The 17,472-nt window shown below is 45.6% G+C and overlaps 1 protein-coding gene across 1 annotated transcript; it reads right to left on the reverse strand.

The window, feature by feature from the left end:
* Positions 1-3,612: 3,612 nt before the first annotated feature.
* On the reverse strand, positions 3,613-16,948 carry LOC120949123 (unextended protein). Its single transcript, XM_040366160.2, has 13 exons — positions 15,059-16,948; positions 8,575-8,932; positions 8,359-8,499; positions 7,995-8,177; positions 7,709-7,924; positions 7,458-7,631; positions 7,199-7,370; positions 6,642-7,127; positions 6,294-6,557; positions 5,972-6,204; positions 5,773-5,901; positions 5,397-5,499; positions 3,613-5,216 (listed from the first exon to the last, which is right to left on the reverse strand). The coding sequence occupies exons 1-13, from the start codon at positions 15,499-15,501 to the stop codon at positions 5,128-5,130; spliced, it is 2,991 nt and encodes a 996-aa protein (XP_040222094.2). The 5' UTR covers positions 15,502-16,948; the 3' UTR covers positions 3,613-5,127.
* Positions 16,949-17,472: the final 524 nt, after the last annotated feature.

The following is a 17,472-nucleotide window of genomic DNA, read 5'->3' on the forward strand; positions in this document are numbered from 1 at the left end:
AGCCGGCAGCGCGTAGTATTGGGAGGGCGCAACTGATGCGCAAGTGTGTTTGTGTAGGATGATGCTGTCAGGTTGAGTAGATCGATCGACTCCTTCCTGCAAGGAACTATCGCCGTTCGGCTGGGTACGGGGATCTCTCTTTTCTCCAACGGGGAGAGATAAGCACGCAACAGCTGGACCGACAGACGGCACAGATAGCGACAGCATCTTTATTTCACATCCAGCCGGTACTGCGCATTGTCTGTGGTGCGCCGGTTAGGAGTTATCAATTAAGACCAAAAGTATGGTTTGGTTTTCGAAAAGTCACAGTACTGAACATCATTTCAAGGCGTATTTATGATCATTAATATCTTGATCACGAGCAAGTGTATCAACTACCTATTTTCACAATATTTTTTATACTTGAATATTAGAAAATAAGGCTTTATCAAGCTCACTATCATGGATAGCTAAGAAAAAGCATATTTAAGCCTGTTGAAGCACTTGGAAGCACCACTCGCCGCCACTGCAGGTTAACAAGCAGCATTCGTCACCCGTTAACAAGGTTTTAAGTGGAAATGCCTACAAAGCGAATGCTCTACCCTAAGCTTCTAGGATAAAGTCGCGGAGAATCATATCTGATTCTATTTCAAAACAATTACTACAACCGTGTGAAAGCGGGCAGGTAAACAAAAAAAGAAGCTTGCTAATTATTTCTAGTATCAACCAGCAGGCGGACGGGGGGTGTTCCGACATGGGTGTGATGATTCCCACTACTTGCCCGACGAAACCTTTTTGGAAGTGTCCGCTTCCGAAACTGGATGACCAAAACGATCCACCGGTCGTTTTTTTTTTTGTTTACCGGACGCTTTGAACTCTCCCGGTGTACGTGCTAACTTCGAGGGCAATCACAGGCCGCAAACCAAAAATTGTGCGTGTGCCCCTATAGCTCGTTGTCAAATCAAATCAAACGCACCTTCATAGAAGAAGTAGTTCATACTACGTCATCGGCTGCAAGCTGTGACTTAGTGCTGCTAACAACTGTTAAAGTGTTTGCTTCCTAAAACTTACTGCTGGTGATTATACTTATCCCATAAACCTTAGAAGTAAGATAGGCTTAGTACTCAAAACTAAGCGTACTTGCTTGCGTGATTGTGAAATTCCCATTCGGTTGCCCGTTTCCAATTGGATTGTGTTGCTGGCGTAACCAATGGCGCTGAGGTTAAGAACGTTTGACGGTTTGAAGGTTATACCACAGTCACCTTGTGGTTAGCAATTTAATAGTGCAAGGGGCATTTTCCGATAGCAAAACACCCTTTTTCAAGCTTCTTTTTTAATCAATTTCCCCGTACCTGCACGCCAGGAAAAGCGTTCTTCCGCGCATTAACCACTATCACCCTACGTGCAATGGCCATCACATAAAATGACTTCCTGCCCAAGGTAGACAAGAACAGGGGACACTGATTAGCGCCAGCGTTGATAGGTGCCACGCGTAACCGGATTAAAACACACACACACACACACACTTCAGCCACCGGGGGGAAAGTCAATTAATTTACAACCAGTCTACCAGCAATCGAATCTACTTGTCACCGTTCAAGAGCACGACGCTATAGAAAGCTTAAGTCATCGACGATTATCGTCCCTAGCCGGGTAGCCACGGTACTGCCGGGAGCATGACGCAAAACAGTACCATCCTCCTCCAGCACCCAGCTGGAGTAGAACACTAAGCGAAACACACTTTCAGAAACGATTGATCCACTCCAACACAACAGTGCAAGAAGCATTTGTGGTGTGATATGCCTTCGTTCATATGGAATGTGCATGAATGTGCTGTCGAGAATTTAACTTATGACAGTGCCTGGAGGCATGATGCGAATGCTTACAACTGGTCTATAGTATTTAAAGTACAGTTGTTCTCCGATATACGCGATTTTGCTGTAGGTGATTTTCTAAATTTGACAGTTCTTTGAACACTTTGTACTGATTTGAGACCTCAGTTGTGTCGAATTTTTTAACCCATTTTAAAGGGAACAAAATGGTAATCTTTAGTTGAAAATCAAGTTTGCTCTAATGGCGTATATTGGGAAATACCTGTACAGCATTTCCAACAGCTTGGATTTCACACCGCTCAGTGTGCCTTCTATTTTTTGTTTTGTTATGCTAACTCAAACCCTTTTCGTTAGTGAGTGTCCAAGATGAGAGGATAGAAGTGTACTGAGTTTAGTAGAACTTTGGAGTCCCATTAGAAAAATGGATAAACATGTTAAGGTTAAAAGAAGTACGTTTCGTTTCGAGCAGTGATCGCAGTTCCCAAAATCAATGCTTGTTTACCTAAAATAGAATGGAGCGCTTATCAACCATCATTGCGCCGCAGTTAGTAGTGGGGTAGGCGCCGTAAGATACGATTATGTGATAATTATTACACACCTGCCATCTGACAATGAGCTGCTACCCTTATACCCCGAAATGACTATTAAAATCTGCCCATGCTTATCAACTAGATGATTGTGACCTGAATAGTCACTTCAGGAATAGTTCAATCTATTTTTACAGGATGTGTGTGTCTGTCGCACTTTACCAACTCTTCCGAGTTTGGTAAAGGGTTTGCCTTTTCTTGAAAAACTTTGGCCCACGCAAATAATACGATTACAAATAGATGATGGCATTTGATTCGTCTTCGTCTCTGTCCGGCACTATAGAGCCAGGGATGATGCATCACTTTCCCATGCCAAGCATTCGCCCGTCTGATTAGCATCTGCGCTTGTTTTTTTTTTTGTGTGTGCATTCCATCTTTTTCGTTCATGTGATTGATTTCACTAATTTGTGGTACACCTTGATTGACGCCCAATAATTTGCGTACGCAAAATTACACCCCCCCTACTAACGTCATTAGCAAGCGATGCGCTAAAACAGAACCGTTGTGCGATGAATCGGTTCTGCCGGGCGTCTTGCGATAAGAGCCTATTTTCTAACCAATCACTGTCACCGACCGTAAGATCAATTGCGTGTGACTATCGAAGGGGGGGGGCCAAATGAATCGGTCTCAGTCTCGGCTAGGCAGATAATTGATGATACATTTTATCTTCCCTGGCGCTAAGTCTTTAGCGGAGCGTCATATGTCAGCACACTTGCGTATACACCCGTTTGATGCATTGGGGAAAATTTCAACAGCTAGGTACAGGTAAATGAAGATCGACGATGTGTTAGTGAGCGGATGTGAAATATTGAGCTACTTACCCATTTGTTTCCTGAAGTATAGGTTCGCCATGAACGGATTGCACGGCATCGGTTTCCAGTCCGGTCCCATCGATAGCGATTCATCTGAATCGTACAGTGCAGACTGAAAGTTTATGCTGTGTTAACTGTTTTGTTTTGTTTGACTATTTTACTGATATTTGCAAACATTTATTGCACATTTTTGCTGGTTTTGAGGAAAAATAAAATGAACGAAATAATAAACACTTACATTCAGTTACAGTCAAGACGCGTAGATTATTTCTTTCATGCTACAGAGTGGTGAACGCAGTTAATCACACGCAGTTATTATACAATGGCGCACCCATGCATGTAGATGTGTATATTTTCTTCGTGGTATTCAAATTCAACTACGAGTGGAAAGTGGAAAAATATTTCTTTTTTTCTTTTGCGAAATTCGCTACTTGCTTACTTACTTGCTGAACTAGCTCGTTGCACTGGCGCCCTAGCCAAATTACACTATCTCACTATATCAAAGATGTGTTTTACCTTTTTTGTTATTATTGTGTCTTTGCTTCTACCCTTGTTGCCAAAAAAAAACATAAACGATTAACCAAAGCTTCGTAATAGAACTAAAACCAACAAACAAAAAAAACATACCGTGCTGCGGAGATTCTCCATCGGCACACAACGAAAACAACGGCTGACTGCTAGCCCGTTGCAGATCCCGATACATCTTCGGTTTCGTTCCTAATCCGCTGTCCTGTACACTAAACGATAGGGGGTTTTCCATATTTCCCGGTACGGTACTGTTAAGTGCGCTCAGTCACACGATCTTGCTTCTAACGAGTTTTCTCATTTCAATTGTACCCTATCATACACTACTTTCCTAATTCGCTGGGGCCATCATGGCCGCACATGTGTGCTTGTTAAATCTTTTGGCTTCACTTTTTGGGTTATACAGTGTTGCGGACCATCAATCATCGCGATACATTTTCGCCTACGCCTCCCTCCCATCCGGTAAGTACATCGCGCACCGGATTGCTCGTCCTAGGATAAATATAGCACACGGTGCCCCTCGACGTCCAAATAGACGTTTGTGTTTGTTCTATCGCTCGGTATACTTTCACCAGTCAGTAACGGGGCTTTCGCGATCCTTCCCGGTCCCCGGTTGCCGCTTGATCCGGCGGTCCGGCGACGGAGAAGTAGGCACGCTCTTTTGTACGCTCAGGTGAAGGATTAACTGAGTGAAGGGATTGGCTACAAAACGATTGCCTTAACGACAGACGCTGGCTATAACGATTGCGGCGAGGAGATACACTACCACCGAGCATTTTCAGCAGCAGCACTGACCGAATCCACGGGTGCAAGGGTGCGGCGGGGCTTTATTTTTTGCCTTTAAGTCTTGCTCCGTCCTGGTACCGTCGGGTGGGGTTTTGGGGAGCACAACCCGAGCGTCACGCGAAAATAATAACAGTAATACTAATTTACACAGTCGTTAAACAACAATCTCTCTGACCCAACAACGTTAACAAATCTCACTAGCGCGTACAGCGCATTTCTAGTACTACTCTTTCGCGTACGCGTTCGGTCCGTGTATTGCACGTGCTTTGCGTAAGTTTAAAACAAAAACAAAAATGCCACACGATTATTAGCACAAACCCTGGTAAACTCTAGGTAACGGTTTTTAATAATATATAGCAGAGTAAATTGATAGAGCAAGTAGGTAGTTGAGAGGGGATCAGAGTGAGGAAGTGGATCGGAGCGCGCACGCACGCACGCACAGGCTAACACGACATCCAACAGTCGAACGATAAACTCCTATCGAATTGGCAATGGTACGGGTGGTGGTGGTGGTGTTGGTGGTGATGATGGGTTCGATGCATGTCCGGATGCTCTGCTGGTGCTGTACGCGAGGGTGTAGTACAGTACAACGAGGTACACCGTGGGTTATGGCTTTGGCAGCAGTGGGGCACTGCTGGGATCCGTGTCCCGGTCCCCGGCGACAACCATTTCATTTCCGTAGCTGGTCGATGCTCCTGTAACAAAACCCCGGCAGACGGCAAGCCGGATGTGTGTGGCAGAAACATGGCGAAGGATTATGGATTAGTGTACGGATGCTTGTTGCTCATTGACGGCTCTTGGCTGTCAATTAACAGGTAACAGGGGACACTACACAAAATGCTATTATGGGGAATACATTTTTCAATTGTAACTACCTATGTTAATATCGTTGGCAGCAGCGGCACTGGAAGAATTGTCGTGCTCTAATACTATATGGTTGCGAGGAGTCACAGAGGAGTTCGTATTGTTAATAGGATCCTTTAATGAGAAAAAGACAGAAAAAAACATGGAATTGCAACTGGTTAGCTTTTACAACGGGTAAAACAATGACCACTAATAACGACGACGTTCAAAAACCTAAGTACACAGCTACACACTGTTCACATTAGTGTTACACTTACAGAGCACATTCACGGGCTACAGTTGGGGTACAAACTTACACATATCATTTGCATCAATTCAAATATCAAAATACGAACAACATCCGAAGGGAGGAAAAGGATGTTGCTTCTAAACGCACTCTAAACTTACATTTAAGGCCGTAATCGGTGAGGCCACATCGCTTGACGATTTACTAGCCTTCGCCCCGGAATTGACAGTCAAATTGGTAGCATCGGGTGTGATACTGTTCTGGTCTGCTTTATCCAGCGAGTGCATCAACTAGAGTAGCAAAAAACACACATCATCACATTCGAGAAAGCTCTGTCACTGGCGACTTGCGATATCATACCTGCTCTACCTCCGCGTCGATTGGATCCATCGACTGGTCGCCCAGTTTCTGCTTGCGTTCCATCAGTGTGGCACGTTTGGCCGCCAGATAGAGATTGCGGTGGATCTGCAAGTACAGCACGTCCGTGATCGCCTTCACCGTGTAGTCCGGTATGAAGACATGCTTGGAGTTGGCGTCGCGATTGATGGATTCAAGCGATCCCAAAATTTGCTGCGGCGTGTTGGTGGACGTATCTGGGGTAATATGAATCAAAATATAACGTTAATTTTAGCAGCAACATGATATCATCCGTAAAAGTAGCAATATAAATGTGCTGCCTTACCACAGCTGGGACTTTGCACGATCGCCTGCAGCCCGTAGTAGGTGAACGGTCCGCTCTCAAACAGCAAATTCTCCTTGCCAACGGTTACCTCCACGCGCCCTTCAAGGATCAGCACAAAATGGTCGATCGCAGTACCGCGCTCGATAATTACCACGCGTTCGTTGTTCGTTTTGCTCTTGATCTTGATGTGATGGAAAATGTTTTGACTCAGCAAGCGGCGCAGGATCGTTTCCGAGATGCAGGTTGGTGTAAACGCCGTTACGCCTTGAAGACGAAAAGATAACGCATGTGTACTTTTATCATAATTCCGGAAAATAAAACCTTCCTGACAAAGCGCTCTGCACTTACCGGTCGATATGAATTGGTACGTAGCAAATAGAAGCTGCGGGCCAATGCGTATACGCTGCACTTCCATATTTTTGTCCGACCGATGGCCGAACAGTGGCACACCCTGCCGCTTGATACGTTTGCGCGGCACTTTGCTCTGGTTGTCGGTGAACACGTCCGTTTCGTCGACTATTTCTGCCTGTATCAGCTCCTCAATCACGTCCTCGAGCGTGATCAGCCCAAGCGTGTAGTAGTACGGATCGCCCTCGCCCTCCGAGTTTACGTTCTGTATGAACGCCATGTGCCCGAACTCGCCGCTTTTAAACTCCTTAAACATTACGTCCAACGTCTGGTCGAAGAAGACGAAGTGTAACCGGTTGCCGTAAAACTCGCAAATCTGCCGTATCGGGGTGTTATCGTCCGGGTCCACGAATGCCAGATCTTTGATGTGCAGGATGGATTTTATGTTCGTGCGTTCCCCTTCGTACACGGGAATGCGCGAATAGCCTGAAATGAAAAAAAAACACCAAAACATGATGCCAATAATCAAAATGATCACATATGGATCGCGCTGTTACCTGTCTGCATAATTTCGGAGATGGTTTCGAAATCCATCACCGCATCCATCGGCAGCATGTAGGCATCTTCCAGACGAGTCATCACGTCTTCCACTTTTTTCTTACGCAACTCAAGAACACCGGAAATGACATTCACTTCATCCTTATCCAAATCGTTTACATCTTTCGTAACCTGTAGCGGGGCGAGCAATATAATGATATTATACATTTGTACAACTATTTGCCACTGTCTAATGAGTGCTAATGGGGATCATTTTACCTGGACCAACTCCTTTAGCCGGTCGCGATCGTAGAAATTGCCAATTTCCTTGCCCAGAATAAGGTCGAGTATTTTCGATGTTGGGTATGATACTGGATATGTGAGCATCATAAACGCTCTGGTGATATAAATAGTTTTCGCTCCCACAGCGAGACCGTGTCGCGAACAGATGGCCTAAGATAAACGGGTAAGTTAATTACTTTGCTTCAGTGTTTTCGCTGCTGCCCTTTTCATCCACAACTCTGTCTCACCTGTGGAATGATTTCGCCAAAAATTACAATCGCAACGGTGGAACCAATGACGGCAAACAGTCCCGACGTAAGACTGTCCAGCAGGATGGTGAACGTTGAGTTGACCAGCACGTTACCGAGCAAAATGCTGCACAGCAAATAGTTGCCGTGCTTGCGAACCGGTTGAATGGCCCTGGCGTACTCCTTTTCCTTATCGCTGCCGGTATTGCACAGGATCTATTGGGCATGAGCAGTGGTAATAAGTATGGTAGTGGTAGTGTAACACAAACACTCGAGCAAAGCGTACCTGCAAATCAGTTTTATCCAATGACATAAGCCCTAAGTTAAGGCCAGAGAAGAGCGCCGAAAACATCAGACACACCGCAATCACTGTGATCGACAGCCAGAGCGGTAGCAACGGCTGATGGCTAGTCATGCGCAACCACATATCCGATCCTTGGTGTAGAAAAGGGTTTACTTTCGATGCTTCCTGCGAATTGTGAAAGAATCGATGAATTCACAAGGTAAGCGCCTAGATGTATACTATCCGCACGCACTACCGAGCGCAAACACGACCATGTGGTGGGGAAGCGCACGTGGTCCTCCATGCTGTTTGCGTCGTTAAAGCGTACTCTTCTCCCTTCCCTTTTCTCACGCTTTCACCCTCGTACCTTATCGTATTCGTCCGATCCTTCCAACGGATCGACGCTCTCGTACTTTGCGCACATGTAGAAATACTTTTTGTTCTTGATCACTTCCGGCAGTTCGATTTCCACCAGCCCACTGCGGCCGTTCGGTTCCGCATACGTCACCTGGGAGAAAAGTTAAAAGCACGAAATGGCATTAATTGCATCGCCCCCGGCTGCACTGCACTGAGCAACGCTTACGTGAAACTTTTCCGTGACCGGCACCTGACACGGGCCCCCGAACCGGTAGGTTTCGTGCGTGAAGATGATGGCCACATTCCGCGTAATGCCCGTACCGAACAGGCGCAGCTGCACCTGCGTGTTGATGCGCACCGACGGTACATCGTTCTCGTCTCGTTCGGGCGCCAGTTCCGAGTTTTCGATTCGATATCCTTCGATGCGAAGTGTGCCCTGCTCCTCGGTTTCGGGGTTCTCGACGTGGATGATGCTGTTCGCATCACTATCCTTATCAATGTTACGCTTTGATCGTTGCTCATTGGTGCTCCCAATGTCAGTGCTGCTGGGTAGGTCAGTCTTTAGTACCGGTATTATTTGCGCACTGTCAGAAAAGATGATATAGATGGAAAGCAAATTAATTTTTAGGTTAAAAAAATACGTAAAGAAACTGCTACAAATGGTTGATTGAATAGTTCCGCTACACCAAGCACTATTGCAATAGTGCGAAATTGTTCATTCATTTCAAGAGCGGACTGTTATGATGTCATCGCTAGCCATCGCAGAATGACACGATACCAATCAATAAGATGGATGAGCGGAACAGCAGCCGGTTGCTGGTAGCGAAATTTGGATCCCAAAAATTTAAAAATCAATTAAGTAAATCAGCGAAAGCGAGTAGACGAACAATCTTGTTCCAGTGCTTTCTTTGCATCGTCCGCATTAAATACATATTTATGTAAATGAGCTTTAAATAGATGTAGAAAAAAAGAAGATAAAATGGGCGTCTTCTCACTTCACTTCGGATAGCATCCTTTTCGAAGCCCAACGCCCTTCAGCTGACGACCTCGCGCGTTCCCTTGCTATTCAGTACGTGTGTTCAGCAATATATGGTTGACAAAACAACGTATGATTCAACAGGGGTTGACATGTGCCTTTTCTTCTTCTCCATTCGACTTCCAACTCGGATGATCGTTCGATGCCTTCTCCCCACCGTGGGGTGATTCTTTTCTGGCAGTAGTTATTTCGCCTACCGAACCTCGGTGCAGTGATTTGAGTGAATTTTTGTGTCCATCCGTGTGACATGCATGGCAACAGCACAAGCATTTCCAGGGTGCCTTGGATGCATTGGATCGTTTCCTGTGTGTGTTATTTTTGCGTTCTCGGGTGGGTTTAATTGTTGCACCATTTTGTCAGTCTTATTCATTGGTCTTATCAATATTTTACCTAATTGTATTGCTTGTAAAGTAAAGATGTCATTAAAAGCATTTTTAGTAGTTTCATTTGATTAAGGTTTATTCTTATCCAATATGGTGATTTCTACAACTGTCTGTCTACTTTTAACGACCCTTCGCTTTGTTTTTTGTCGTTTCCTTTCCAACCACAACCCCACGTGGAGTGGTTGCGGTGGTCTATATCTTAAGAACGCAGACTATGAGTCATGCCTGGCGAAAAAAAAAACAAGAGGTCGAGAGTTGTTTTTGTCAATCACGCTTCGCCCATCGGAAGATTGCTGTTTACGTTTCATATGCAGCTTGCATTCTAAAGTACGGGCCCAAGTCGGACGAGCTCAAATGCGCATTTATGAGCCATTTTGGTCGCCCTTTTGCCAGTGTCCATATTTATTTGATGATATCTAACATTTTTTGCCTTATTTGTTTGCCACAAAACAAATAACTACTGAAATATAAACCTTTCTTTTATCTAAATAAATTCGTTTGCTGACCTAAAACAACTAGGACGAGAACATTTTTTAATTTATAGAGGGTATTAAAGATCATGAAACGCTGTTTAGCATGGATATAACATTCCTAACTTTCCCATTGGCTTTTTAATACGTAAGCATCTACCTATCCACATAATCTTTTCGTAATTGTTCATATGAAAGGGTCAAGATTCTGAGTCACCGTTGCGAAAAACAAAAACAGCTACAGGCGTTGTTTTTACCCGTCTTTGGCATCGGAGCACCGGATCGGATGATCGCTCGATAGCAGACATGTTGTTTACGTTCTTGTGCAGCAGTGCCGCATCACCAAGACGTCGCATGTTTTCCAGTGCTTTCTTCATAGGTATGGGGCTGTGCGTGTGCGTGTGTGTGTGTGTGTGTGTGTGTGTGTGTGTGTGTGTGTGTGTGTGTGTGTGTGTGTGTGTGTGTGTGTGTGTGTGTGTGTGTGTGTGTGTGTGTGTGTGTGTGTGTGTGTGTGTGTGTGTGTGTGTGTGTGTGTGTGTGTGTGTGTGTGTGTGTGTGTGTGTGTGTGTGTGTGTGTGTGTGTGTGTGTGTGTGTGTGTGTGTGTGTGTGTGTGTGTGTGTGTGTGTGTGTGTGTGTGTGTGTGTGTGTGTGTGTGTGTGCCTACAATCGTACGATCGAGTGTGGCCGGGCGAGTTAAATTGCGCATTAGTTGAGCATTAAGAGGCCGTTTTTGTGGAGCCATTTTGATTTGTTCAGGATTATGTTTTTGCAAAGCATTCTAATATCATTTACTATCTGTTTTTTATCTAATAGTAACATGGTCAAAGTAGTTCAAGATTGTCTTGTTCTTTTTATTCTTTTTTTATCATATTAACAGAAAAATGTGTCTTTCAAAACACAAAAACTTTGAGAGCAATTTCTGCGACAACTGTGACAATGATCCAATTCATCTTTCGGTATGGAAAAAACACAGAATCAAATTGACACCACTTGTTCCCACCAAAACCACCACCACCGTTCTCCATCATTTTTATCAAGCAAATCAAAGTGAACATAAATACAGAATAAAGTGCACAGATAACAGGAAGCCACCCCGGAGGTAGCTTGCCGGTCGGTCCCTATATCTAAAAACCGGTCAACCATCGCTTTGAAGGCTGGCAACCACATACTGGCCCAAGTGGCTTTAAAGAAACGCTCGACAAATCAAATCAGCCCTCCCTCCGCCGGCAGATAGCCGGGCGGGCTCTGTACTATTATCAGCACATTACACAGATATATAGCTCCCTTTTGGGAAGTGACAATGTGCGCCCGCGAGTCCGGTTTTGCAGGTGCCGGCCGGCGTTTTGTGTCTTTCGAACCCACCACCCCCGGTAGCTACATTTCATCAAGAAGGCATAAGGGCTGTGGGAGTAAACCAAATAATGCAAGATTAACCTCTTTGCCAGCTTAGAGCGCATTTGAAGCTTACGTGAGTCGATGTTTAGTAATGAAATGTTTGCTATTTTTGACAACAAAATATGGATGACTCACTGTGGCAGTTAATACATATTTGTTCACAAGCGTGTAAAACGTGTTGGGCCGGCTTACATTGGCTTGCTTCTGTTCTGTTATCCGCCACATACTAGGGACCGATACCGACCGCTAAACCATCACTGCTTCATAATCTGTGCAAATTGGTGTACACGTCACAGGTGGAAGCACAGGTACGAGCGACGATGTTTCGCTCAAAGACGCGATGGTAGCATTTAACGGCTGATAAACAAGGGTTGCTGCGATAAGCAACGCATGTGCGCGCTCGCGGTGGAAGCATTGTATTTGTGGCACTGAATGGGGCTTTGTGGGATGTGTGGGACATTAACATGGCACTAGCGGAATAAATCGTCAGTAAAACAAGATCACATTCAATTAGTATCCAGCCAGTGGATTTTAGCATTTTCTTTTTATATTTAAATGATATAAATATGATTGTCATATGTTCAATTTTAAGCTTGATTTTTGCCAATGAAATATTATCAGGCTTTCACAAGATATATGACAAGTACAACCTTGATATATGATGGCAAATATCATGTACACGAAAAAGCTGTGCACTTTACCTTCAACCATCAGCCGGAGAGTCTTGCCGGTCTCGTAGTACAGTCGTCAACTCGTACGACTTAACAACATGCCCGTCATGGGTTCAATCCCCAAATAGACCGCGCCGCCATACGTAGGACTGACTATCCTCCTATGGGGGGAATCAATTAGTCACTGAAAGCCAAGCCCACAAGTGGGTACAGACAGGCCTTGACCGACATCGGTTGTTGAGCCAAAGAAAAAAAAATAGTTTTAAAAACATATAAAACTTATTTAAATGCATTCTTTTGTGATTCCCCGCGGACCATTATTTTTTTCACTGTAAACAAAGCGATTAATCACAAGGAAATGCAATTAATTTATTAATTCAATATGTTTTATAATAATTAAATATGTTCTAAATATTTGGAGAATTGGATATCCTTTCTTTTGGTGTACAATAAGCCATATTCTGATTAATATTTAATGAGATATATCAGAAATTGTCACCCATAATGTCACGTTCTATTTCACTAAGCTGTCGGGCTTGAGTCGTCAAATAATCGAAGAAACTAAAATAAACAAGTCTTTTACTTGTACTTGTAATTCACCTTTCGTGCAACGTCGCCAAAAAATGTATGAAAGTGAAGCAAACACCCAACAACGTTTAAAGGTACATAACAATAATAATCCACAGCTCAAACCAGTCTTGCGTGCTTTTCCGCATTTTAACTCGTCTTTCGGGTTGTTTCTAGTGTATCGAGTAAATCATGTCCAAGCCAGAAAAAAAACCAATCAAAATTGTCAGCTGACATCATCGCCAATGCACTACACGACGGATGCAAATCACCTGAACTGCTGGCCCTGTCTAGTTGTTGCAGGAGGCATCATGCCACTTTTTGTTCTGTCTTTTCTTCGAGTGCAACTACCGCAACAAGCGCATCGCGTACGAGACGAACCGTCCCCTCATGACGTCATGGTTTGGAACCGTCGTTAGCGAACGTGGACGCAGCTGTAAGATGATGTGGTTCGATTCAAACCCTTTCGGAATTGTCTTTGGTGTAGCTCTGTGTTCGCGAGAATGTGTGTGTATCACTAACATCCGGTCATTGGGAAGATGGCCGACTAACGCACGTTGACATGCTGTTAGTCCGCGCGAGTAACAGTGAAAGAATGAACAGCTTAAAACATCTTAACGAAAGATCTACCAACACACAGGCATGATTGCTGCTTTCTTAAGCGGTCAATTGAGTTGGTACCAATAGTGGTTACTATTTTTGGTATTAAACAATTCGGAGCGCAAACCCGATTGTTTTCATAACCAGCTAACACCATCGAGTCTGTCTATCGAATTAGAACGATTGGCCAACGGTGCTGCTCACCTGCTCAACCATCGCACAGCGTGTTGTTATGTTGCAGCATTGCCACAGGGGCAACGTAACAGCGCTCCCGGCGGATTAGCGAAGGCCAACGTACGGCAAAACCATGCTCTAAGCCACGCTGGTTCTCCCGTGTGTGTGTATGTTTTTTCTCCTCCCTTGGTTCAAATTGTGCTTCCTTCCGTTCCGTTCCGTTCGAAGGTCAAGCTGGCGTCGGCAGCAAGTGTTTTGTTTGCGTGTGTGTGTGTATGTTGCTGTAAAGGTGGATGGATGCGTGCCGTCGTAGAAATTCCATTCACTACAACCACGACACACCACGTTCTAATGAAAGTGAGTGGCGCTCTTTGCCAAACAGGGTGGACAGTTGACAAATGGCGTGCAACCCCGAAACCCGGCCCCAAAAACCCCTTTGCATTTTCCCCCTGCTGTCCAGGCCGTAGTAGAAGCGACACACGGAAAACCGCGTCACACCATGAAACGTTCTGGGGCAAAATGTGCATGGACGTGTGTGTGTGTGCGGGAGGGTCCCATCATCGAACGATTTGTGACGCAAAGGGCGGCTACACGTTCCTGCTGTAACTCGGCAGCAGCGGGAGCGAAAAACCAACGCGCGGTGACGTGATTCATTGAGGGATACTGTAACGGTGGGGGGCATGGCATGGCCGTGTGATTGTTTTTGCATTTCAAACTCATTCGGTGCCGCCGTACCCGGGTGTGCCCGGTGAAAGCGAAAGCTGGGGAAGCATCAATTCAACAAGCATTTAGGTGGATGAGCTTTCGTATCCTAATTGTAATTTAATAAATCCCCCCGCCGGGCATGGCTGTTTAGCTGTGGCGCAATCAGTTGAAACAAACAGTAGCACAACGTAGACGGCACATGAAACATTCTTCCTTGCTGGGGGACAATATTGTAAGTCTCATCATGCAAAATAGCGTTGCATTAGCCATTCGCCACGTGTTTGTGTCTGTAATGTGCAGAACGGACGATCGTTCGATCGAGTTAAGTGGTCATTCAATGCCTAAACGTTGCGACTATTAATGCAGCAGCGTTGCAATTGGTAGCGGGAAACAATCAAATCCTAAACTGTGTATGCGCTGTAAATGCGTAAATCCGTATCCGTTTGCAGCCTCCAAAAATCATCCTCTCGCCACCATCGATCGCTTCAGATTGCGCAATATCGTTTAAATTACTCCGTTAGCTTCCCGTTGGTGGTGGTGGTGGTGGTGGTTTTTTGCTAATTTGTTGGATCAGGAATTGATGTGTGAATGTATCACCACCAACAGCCGGTTGATGTATGGGAAATGGATGAATTAATGAATGAGTCACCATCAAAAAAAGATATCGATTAAAATGGATGCATGGAGGCGCAAATGTACTTTACTTACTCTTCCTTGATCACGAGCTCAACCACATTTCCCTGCAGAGACCAGCACAGCATCGTAGCACCTCGCCAGAGCTCCTCCTCCATCACCGGCACGGCTGCTGCTGATCGTTCCACGCCGGGCGGAAAGGATTCGACCACGTGCAGCTGCTGCTCATGACACTGCGCCCGTACACGATCGACCAGAAACGTGCGTCCGTCCCCAGCGTCCCCGTAAAGCCGCAGTGTGCCCCCGGTCCCTGGCACCACCGTCACAATTGCAACCCGCTCGGCGCCGCCGACAATTGGTTGCATTTCCGGCGATCCGACATCATGCCCCCGGTCGACCACCGCTTTACTGTCGACCGTGCGCCAGGTGACACCAGCCAGTAGCAGCAGCGGCAGGACGGTAGCGGTAAGGTGTTGCGCTATTATTTTTAACATTGCCCATCTTCCCGCCCGGGCCATAATCGGGTCGTGCGTCGCGTATTACACGAATGCGCGCGCGTATACACGGCGGTGCGGTGGGTTTGCACTAATTATTTCGTAGCCTGCCTTTGCGGTGCGTCTTTACGAATGGTGCGTGCCCGCTCACCACCCTGTTGTACTTTTTCGTAGCTTACTAGGACCCCTTTTGTGAAACTTGTGAGAATCAAAACACCGCACTTGCCGCACCGAAGATCTTAAACGCACGAGACTGCACCACGCACACATACAGGGCACACATACACTCGGGGTGGGTTTTTGGGAGGAACGGACAGAGAAACAGATGAGCGATGCGGCAACTTAAGAAAACAAGCAGCAAATTTGCATACAGGTAGCGCGATTGCGTTTAAAGCAACATTGCGAGATAAGCCACACACACGCGCACAGACCACAGTAGTACGAAGGAAGTATGATGTACTAGGACCACTTGTCCGGGGGTTTGAATTCCATAGTTCCGGGCTTGCGAAACGTGACACACACCGTACCGTACACCACCGTTCACACACACACACTAGAAGGGGAAGAACAGCCTTGGGGGTGGGGAGGGCACGGCCAGTGTCCGAATGTGTCCGAAGAACGGTATCGATCGATTGGTGGTGGTGATTAATGCGGGCTAATTTATGTACCGAAACCGTCCACACTGCTTCACTGTGCACGCACGTACAGCACACACACAAACACACACAGGACACACACGATATTCACGCGAGGTTTTGGAGGGTTGATGACTGCGGGAACTGCTTTCCGAAGGGGGGAGAAGTCCCAACGACGGTTTCGCACGGGCCCGAAATGCACCGGAAAGTGAGTAGTTATTAGTGGACGGCAGTCGAAAACGAAACCAACGACCCCCACGGAAAACCAAATACGGGCAAAAAAAACAGAAGAAAAAAAAACACGCACGCACACTAACGACAACCGTCTTTCTTAAGGGCCTGACCGACAATAAGAAGTCATTCCTTGTGCCTCTCGGGGTGTCTCTTATCGAGCTCGAATGTTTCTTCTCTTTGTTGCTGTTGTGTGTGGGGTTTGTTTCTGCTGCTGCTTCTTCTTCTTCTCGTTCACTTGTGGGACGGTCGCACTGTTTTTTCCCCTCCCTTCTTGCTCACTTTAACTGCACGAACGCGACACTTTACGCACACGCACCATCGGGGAGGATGGTTGGTGCTGTGAATGCGGCGGGGTGGTGTACCAGAATCGCCCGGATTTTGCCCCCCTCTTGGTCCCTCGGCACAGCCTGCCGAGCCGCTCAGTCGTCAACAGTTAATTGAGGTACGATATTGACCACGAGCTGCTTCTGCTGGTGCTGCTGCTGCTGCTGTTATCTATCTCCCTTCCCGTAGCAGAAAGACACGGCACGGCACGAGCGATCCGCGTTTTCACTGCATCCTCCACCAGCAGTTAAAAAACAATAACAAACCAATAACAATAACACCTCAGTCACATGCGTCCGAAATTTGACCGGGGGTGGTAGCTCCGTTGCCCATAGTGTGCATCGGCAGAGCAGCAACCGGGGCTGTGTACATCTTGGCATTTGGACGCACCTCGACTGTGTGGTATAAACGTTTGGACGGATGGCGATTTGAACGTACCGTTAGCACGGTGCGGTGTAAAATATGAGTTCGCAAGGAGATATACAAAAAATTGTGAGTTTATGCGAAAGGAGAAATTAAAAATATATAAATGTGAACACACGAAATCCACGTTTGCTCACGTCAATAAACATGTCATTGAATCAATATCTAAATTACTTGATGCAGAAGTTGTGCACTGAAAAGTTAAGTTGTTTAGTGTGGAAAGTGTATCTCTTAAATTGTTTCTTAAATGCTGAATAACAACAATGTTCGACTCGTGATAATAGAAAACTTCAGTACAGTACAATCTGCTTCTGAGTCGAACATCCAATTTTTAAGCCAAAATGCATTTCATAAATTATTAAAAATATAAATTTCATTT

This window comes from Anopheles coluzzii, chromosome 2, assembly GCF_943734685.1.
Source record: "Anopheles coluzzii chromosome 2, AcolN3, whole genome shotgun sequence".
Taxonomy (NCBI): domain Eukaryota; kingdom Metazoa; phylum Arthropoda; class Insecta; order Diptera; family Culicidae; genus Anopheles; species Anopheles coluzzii.